At 40.4% G+C, this 7,665-nt stretch overlaps 1 protein-coding gene across 1 annotated transcript in view; it reads right to left on the bottom strand.

Annotated features, from left to right (window-relative positions):
- Positions 1-7,665, bottom strand: part of LOC111964527 (dynamin-1-like) — a 93,469-nt gene that overhangs the window by 65,947 nt on the left and 19,857 nt on the right. The window contains 2 exon segments of the mRNA XM_070443597.1: positions 8-341; positions 820-969. Coding sequence (XP_070299698.1) covers positions 8-341; positions 820-969 — 484 coding nt within the window.

Here is a 7,665-nt window from a genome sequence, read left to right as displayed (position 1 = left end):
ATCTGAGCTGTAGGTAGGTTCAATTGCATCCTTGTCTAACTGTTCTGTCACAACTTGATGTTGAATGATACTGAGAGCACAGATGAAAGCAGAAGGCCTACAGTTCCTTCCTTTAACCTCTTGTTAACCTCACCCACCCTGTGGGTCCACTTCTTTGGCAATCTTCAGGGCATCCGAGTTGGCCAGGTCAGAGTTGGCCGGGGAAACAGCCAGCAGCAGACAGTTGTCCTTGGTCACAAACTGATACAACATGTCTCTGATCTGCTGCTCAATGTCCACAGGCTGGTCCCCTACTGGGACCTTGGTCATCCCTGGCAAGTCCACCAGAGTCAGATTCAGGACTAGGGGAGAGAGGGGAGAGAGAAGGGGAGAGAGGGGTAAAGGGAGAGAGGGGAGAGAGGGGTAAAGTGAGAGAGGGGAAAGGGGAAGAGAGTGTGGCGAGGGGAGAGGGGGGAGAGAGGAGAGGGTAGAGAGGTGGAGACAGAGAGAGATTTGTAAATATGATATCAGATCCGATGAATGATACTAACCTTGAAAATAAAATACTATATAATATAATTAATAGTACCTGATTGAGACTCACTATACAACAACCAACTTTGGGCCCTGGCTATACTGTACAATCAAACTTGGTTGCCAGTTTTGACCAATAGGGAATAGGGAAACTTGATTCACCAAATTCTGTGTATAGAATTAAGATACTTGTATTCCACTTTATAAAGTTAAACTACTCTTTCCTACAATCAAAGTATTATGAGTGTTGCCATGGTAGTTCTGCCAAGTTGCCCATGTGCCAAGATGCAGGATCTGTGTCCTCACCATGTGGGGAGTAGACCCTGAGATTTATTGGCACAGGTGAGATTCCCTTATTCTGCCCAGTTATGCGATCCGTCTCCGCCTCGATCTCCCCACGAACCTCATCGAAGTCTGTGAACTTCTTCCCCTTACAGTGAAGGAACTCAGCATATTCTGCAGAAGGAGAGGGGGACAGAGAAGAGGAGAGGAAAGGAAAGGAGGAGTGAGGATAACAAAATCATTCAAGAACAATGACAAAAACAGGACACCATTTTTGGCAGTTTGAATGGAAATGAGGACAGTCGTTCTGTCATATCTTGACTTTTCATCACTCACAGTTTGAATGGAAATGAGGACAGTCGTTCTGTCATATCTTGACTTTTCATCACTCACAGTTTGAAAGATAATGTAGCAACACTAGATGGCACTATTGATGAAACTGTGAGACGGACACAGACCTTGTAATGATCCTAAAATAATCAGAAGCCCATTTTGTCCAATTGGTAATACAGGATATGAATAAGGCCTTATATGTAAACACCGCTGCTAACAGGATCTCAGGTAACCATGTTTGGTCTTGACAGTTGATGAGATTGGTGTTTTGTTTATTTATTTTGCAAAGGGATTATTTTGAATCTACCTCTCCAATGACTTTGGGTAGGCTATACATTACTTGAGCATTAAGGACTGAACCAGGTTTTCCTCTAGGACAGTTTGGTCTTCATGAACCTTAAAATATATATTGAAATGTTGTAATATACAGTAAATGCAATACAGTTGCAAACTGGGTTTCAAAAAACGAATAAAGCAACACCTCACAGCACAACGCCTCTCCCCCATGTGACCAAATGTTTGTGTGTATGTACGGACATGTACAGTGCATTCGGAAAGTATTCAGACCACTTGACTTTTTCCACATTTTGTTACATTACAACCTTATTAAAAAATGTATTAAATATTGTTTTTTCCTCATCAATCTACACACAATACCCCATAATGACAAAGCGAAAACAGGTTTTTTGAAATGTTTGCAAATACTTATTCTTATACTTATACAGGTGCTTCTACACCTGCATTGCTTGCTGTTTGGGTTTTAGGCTGGGTTTCTGTACAGCACTTTGTGACATCAGCTGATGTAGGAAGGGCTTTATAAATAAATTTGATTGAATTTGATTGATTTACTTATTTACATAAGTATTCAGACCCTTTGCTATGAGACTCGAAATTGAGATCAGGTGCATCCTGTTTCCATTGATCATCCTTGAGATGTTTCTACAACTACATTGGAGTCCACCTGTGGTACATTCAATTGATTGGACATGATTTGGAAAGGGACACACCTGTCTATATAAGGTCCCACAGTTGACAGTGTATGTCAGAGCAAAAACCAAGCCATGGTCAAAGGAATTGTCTGTAAAGATCTGAGACAGGATTGTGTCGAGGCACAGATCTGGGGAAGGATACCAAAAAATGTCTGCAGCATTGAAGGTCCCCAAGAACACAGTGGCCTCCATCATTCTTAGAAGATTGGAACCACCAAGACTCTTCCTAGAAGGGCTTTGGTCAGGGAAGTAACCAAGAACCCGATGGTCAATCTGACAGAGCTGCAGAGTTCCTCTGAGGAGATGGGAGATACTTCCAGAAGGACAACAATCTCTGCAGCACTCCCACCAATCAGGCCTTTATGATAGAGTGGCAAGACGGAAGCCACTCCTCAGCAAAAGGCACATGACAGCCCGCTTGGAGTTTGCCAAAAGGCACCTAAAGACTCTCAGACCATGAGAAACAAGATTCTCTGGTCTGATGAAACCAAGGCAAAACTCTTTGGCAAAGTACAGAGAAGTCCTTGATGAAAACCTGCTCCAGAGCGCTCAGGAACTCAGACTGGGACGAAGGTTCACCTTCCAACAGGACAACGACTCTAAGCACATAGCCAAGCCAACGCAGGAGTGGCTTCGGGACATGTCTCTGAATGTCCTTGAGTGGCCCAGCCAGAGCTGGACTTAAACCCGATCTAACATCTCTGGAAAGACCTGAAAATAACTTTGCAGCAACGCTCCCCATCCAATCTGACAGAGCTTGAGAAGATCTGCAGAGACGAATGGGAGAAACTCCCCAAATACAGGTGTGCCAAACTTGTAGCGTCATACCCAAGAAGAGTTGAGGCTGTAATCGCTGCCAAAGGTGCTTCAACAAAGTACTGAATATAGGATCTGAATACTTAAACGTGATATTTCAATTTTTAATTTTGACAAAATTTGCTAAAATTTTGATAAACCTGTTTTTGCTTTATTGTGTGTAGATTGATGAGAAAAAAATGACAATTTTATAAATTTTAGAATAAGGCTGTAATGTAACAAAATGTGGAAAAAGTCAAGAGGTCTGAATTCTTTCTGAATGCACTGTATGTATAATTCATAGATGCACACACTACACACACCCACACATCATTATTATTTATTTATTTCGCTTTTTTTATTGTGTACATTTGTGTCTTTCATTTGATTTTAATGTTTTTAATTTGTTTAAATTGTAAAGTATTTTTACCAGTAAAGTTTCTTTCCTTATGTGTCAGACCCCAGTAAGACTCGCTGTCACCATTGCTGGCTTTCTAGGCAGAGTTGCAAAGAAAAGCCATATATCAGACTGGCCAACAAAAATAAAAGATTAAGATGGGCAAAAGAACACAGACACTGGACAGAGGAACTCTGCCTATAAGGCCAGCATCCCAGAGTCGCCTCTTCCCTGTTGACGTTGAGACTGGTGTTTTGCGGTTACTATTTAATGAAGCTGCTAGTTTCTCAAACTAGACACAGTAATGTACTTGTCCTCTTGCTCAGTTGTGCACCGGGGACTCCAACTCCTCTTTCTATTCTGCTTAGAGCCAGTTTGCACTGTTCTGCGAAGGGAGTAGTACACAGCGTTGTATGAGATCTTCAGTTTCTTGGCAATTTCTCACATGGAATAGCCTTCATTTCTCAGAACAAGAATAGACTGATGAGTTTCAGAAGAAAGGCTTTGTTTCTGGCCATTTTGAGCCTGTAATCGAACCCGCAAATGCTGATGCTCCAGATCCTCAACTAGTCTAAAGAAGGCCAGTTTTATTGCTTCTTTAATCAGGACAACAGTTTTCAGCTGTTCTAACATAATTGCAAAAGGGTTTTCTAATGATCAATTAGCCGTTTAAAATTATACATTTGGATTAGCTAACACAACGTGCCATTGGAACACAGGAGGGATGGTTGCTGATAATGGGCCTCCGTACACTTATGTAGATATTCCATAAAAAATCTGCAATTTCCAGCTACAATAGTCATTTACAACATTAACAATGTCTACACTGTTATTCTGATCAATTTGATGCTATTTTAATTCCTTTTCTTTCAAAAACAAGGACATTTCTAAGTGAACCCAATCTTTTGAACGGTAGTATATATATATACTGTATATATATATAATATTTTGCATTGTGCCTGTTATTGAAAGCCTACTCTGCCTTATGAAGTTACCATAACAACACTACCAAGCCACTGTCATGAAATCAAATCAAAGTTTATTTGTCACATGCGCCGAATACAACAGGTGTAGACCTTACAGTGAAATGCTTACTTACAGGCTCTAACCAATAGTGCAAAAAAAGGTATTAGGTGAACAATAGGTAAGTAAAGAAATAAAACAACAGTAAAAAGACAGGCTATATACAGTAGCAAGGCTATAAAAGTAGCGAGGCTACATACAGACACCGGTTAGTCAGGCTGATTGAGGTAGACATGTAGATATGGTTAAAGTGACTATGCATATATGATGAACAGAGAGTAGCAGTAGCGTACAAGAGGGGTTGGCGAGTGGCGGGTGGCGGGACACAATGCAGATAGCCCGGTTAGCCAATATGCAGGAGCACTGGTTGGTCGGCCCAATTGAGGTAGTATGTACATGAATGTATAGTTAAAGTGACTATGCATATATGATAAACAGAAAGTAGCAGCAGCGTAAAAAAAGGGGTTGGGGGGGGGCACTGCAAATAGTCCGGGTAGCCATTTGATTACCTGTTCAGGAGTCTTATGGCTTGGGGGTAAAAACTGTTGAGAAGCCTTTTTGTCCTAGACTTGGCACTCCGGTACCGCTTGCCATGCGGTAGTAGAGAGAACAGTCTATGACTGGGATGGCTGGTGTCTTTGACAATTTTTAGGGCCTTCCTCTGACACCGCCTGGTGTAGAGGTCCTGGATGGCAGGCAGCCTGGACCTCAGGAGCACTGGTGTGGTGCTGCCACAGCACTCCTTCACATTTTTACATTTGAGAATAGACGGGGCTGGTAAAACTATTCCTTGAAAATTTATTTGGATAAATTCCAAATAAATGATTTTTAATTACCACAAAAAATTCCATGAAAAACAATAGAATGACAAACCAAATAAATATGTATGGCGGCCTAGAGTTATTCATACCCCTTGACTTATTCCACATTTTGTTGTGTTACAGCCTGAATTCAAAATTGATTTAAAAATAATAATTAAATACAACATAATGACAAAGTGAAAATATGAGTTTTGAAATTTTAGCAAATTTATTGAAAATTAAATACAGAAATAAGTATTCACACCCCTGAGTCAATACATGTTAGAATCAACTTTGTCAGCAATTACAGCTGTGATTCTTTCTGGGTAAGTCTCTAAGAGCCTGGCACACTTGGATTGTACAATATTTGCACATGATTCTTTTTAAATTCTATAAGCTCTGTCAAGTTGGTTGTTGATCATTGCTAGACAGCCATCTTCTCGTCTTGCTATAGAATTTCAAGCTGATTTAAGTCAAAACTGTAACTAGGCCACTCAGGAACATTCAATGTCATCTTGGTAAGCAACTACATTGTATATTTGGCCTTGGGTTTTAGGTTATTGTCCTGCTGAAAGGTGAATTTGTCTCCCAGTGTTTGGAAAGCAGACCGAACCAGGGTTTCTAGGATTTTATCTTTGCTTAGCTCTATTCTGTTTCTTTTTATCCCAGAAAACTCCCCATTCCTTGTCAATGAAAAGCATACTCATAACATGATGCAGCCACCACCAAAATATAAAGAATGGTACTAAGTGATGTGTTTTGTTGGATTTTCACCAAACATTACACTTTGTATTCACATCAAAAAATGTATATCTTTGCCACATTTTTGTCACTATTACTTTAGTGCCTTATTGCAAACAGGATGTGTTTCGGAATATTTCTATTCTGTACAGGCTTCCTTCTTTTCACTCTGTCATTTAGGTTAGTATTGTGGAGTAACTACAACTACAATCCATCCCCAGTTTTCTCCTATCACAGCCATTAAACTCTGTAACTGTTTTAAAGTCACCATTGGCCTCGTGGTGAAATCCCTGAGCGGTTTCCTTCGTCTATGACAACTGAGTTAGGAAGGACACCTGTATCTTTGTAGTGACTGGGTGTTTTGATACACCCACCAAAGTGTAATTAATAACGTCACCATGTTCAAAGGGATATTCGATCTCAGTTTTTTTTATTTTGACCCATCTACCAATAGGTGCCCTTCTTTGCGAGGCATTGGAAAACCTCCCTGGTCTTTGTGGTTGAATCTGTGTTTGAAATGATCTGCTCGACTAAGGGACCATAAAGATAATTGTATGTGTGGGGTACAGAGGTGAGGTAGTCATTCAAAAATCATGTTAAACACTATTATTACACACAGAGTGAGTCCATACAACTTATTATGTGACTTGTTATGCAAATTTTTACTCCTGAACTTATTTAGGCCTGCCATAACAAAGGGGTTGAATACTTATTGACTCAAGACATTTCAGCTTCTAATTTTTTATAAATTTGTAAAAATGTCTAGAAACATTTTTCCACATAGACATTATGGGGTTTCGTGTGTAGGCCAGTGACACCAAATCTCAATTTAATCCATTTTAAATTCAGGCTGTCGCACAACAACATTTAGAAAAATTCAAGGGGTGTGAATACTTTCTAAAGGCACTGTAGGTAAATGGTGGTTTCTTCCCTGTCTTCTCTCTGGCGGTGGCGAGAATGATGAAGAACTATACAGGCTACGTGTGCACAGTGGAGGCCCGTCGGAGGCTTGACCACCTTGGCCAGTCAGAAAATTGAAAAAAATAAAAATTCACCGTGTGTCTGCATTAATGTTCATAAAACCCCTCTCTACTCTAACACAGTGGAACCCAGAATATATGTGACCACTTGGTTACAGCGACACTATTCTCCCAAAGACACCCAAACCAGAGTGGCCACTGCAAAGCCCAAAGAGCCGGACCCTCTGGAAGTTGCTGTAGCCCTGTTTGGGATATTTAGCCTACATTGGCTATTGGTTGAGACGCAGGGCCTGTTCTAGCCTGGTATGACAGGGTGGGCAATTGGAAATGTGAATTGGGCAAAGTTGGAGGTAATAATGCATTTAGGTTATAGGTTATTGAGCTACATGAATACACCACACCAAAAGCTTGAGTATATGGCTGTTTTATAACAAATGCACAGAGCTGTCCTTCACCTTTCCTTCAGCACCACAAGTTGGTTCAACTTCTTTAACATCATTGCACGATCCTGGTGCTGTCCTTTCAGCACCACGAAGGACGCTCTAATCGCTTAAAATGGCATGTCATCAAGATCTGTTGCCTACGGCTAATAGTCAAACTCATCACATAATATTATTACTACTACAAATAGAAGATTATCACTTTTCACAATGGACCTCGTTTAGTAAAGTTAGACGCTGAATCAATGTCTTGTAAGATCACATAATGATTCATTTGCATTTTCCATAACATAGTAGTCCTACGACACTACTGTTACACCAACAACACCTCATTTTCCATAACATAGTAGTCCTACGACACTACTGTTACAC

Source organism: Salvelinus sp. IW2-2015, linkage group LG5 (genome assembly GCF_002910315.2).
Source record: "Salvelinus sp. IW2-2015 linkage group LG5, ASM291031v2, whole genome shotgun sequence".
Taxonomy (NCBI): Eukaryota; Metazoa; Chordata; class Actinopteri; order Salmoniformes; family Salmonidae; genus Salvelinus; species Salvelinus sp. IW2-2015.
The sequence above is the reverse complement of the archived record's forward strand: the minus strand, read 5'-3'. Positions and strand labels throughout refer to the sequence as shown.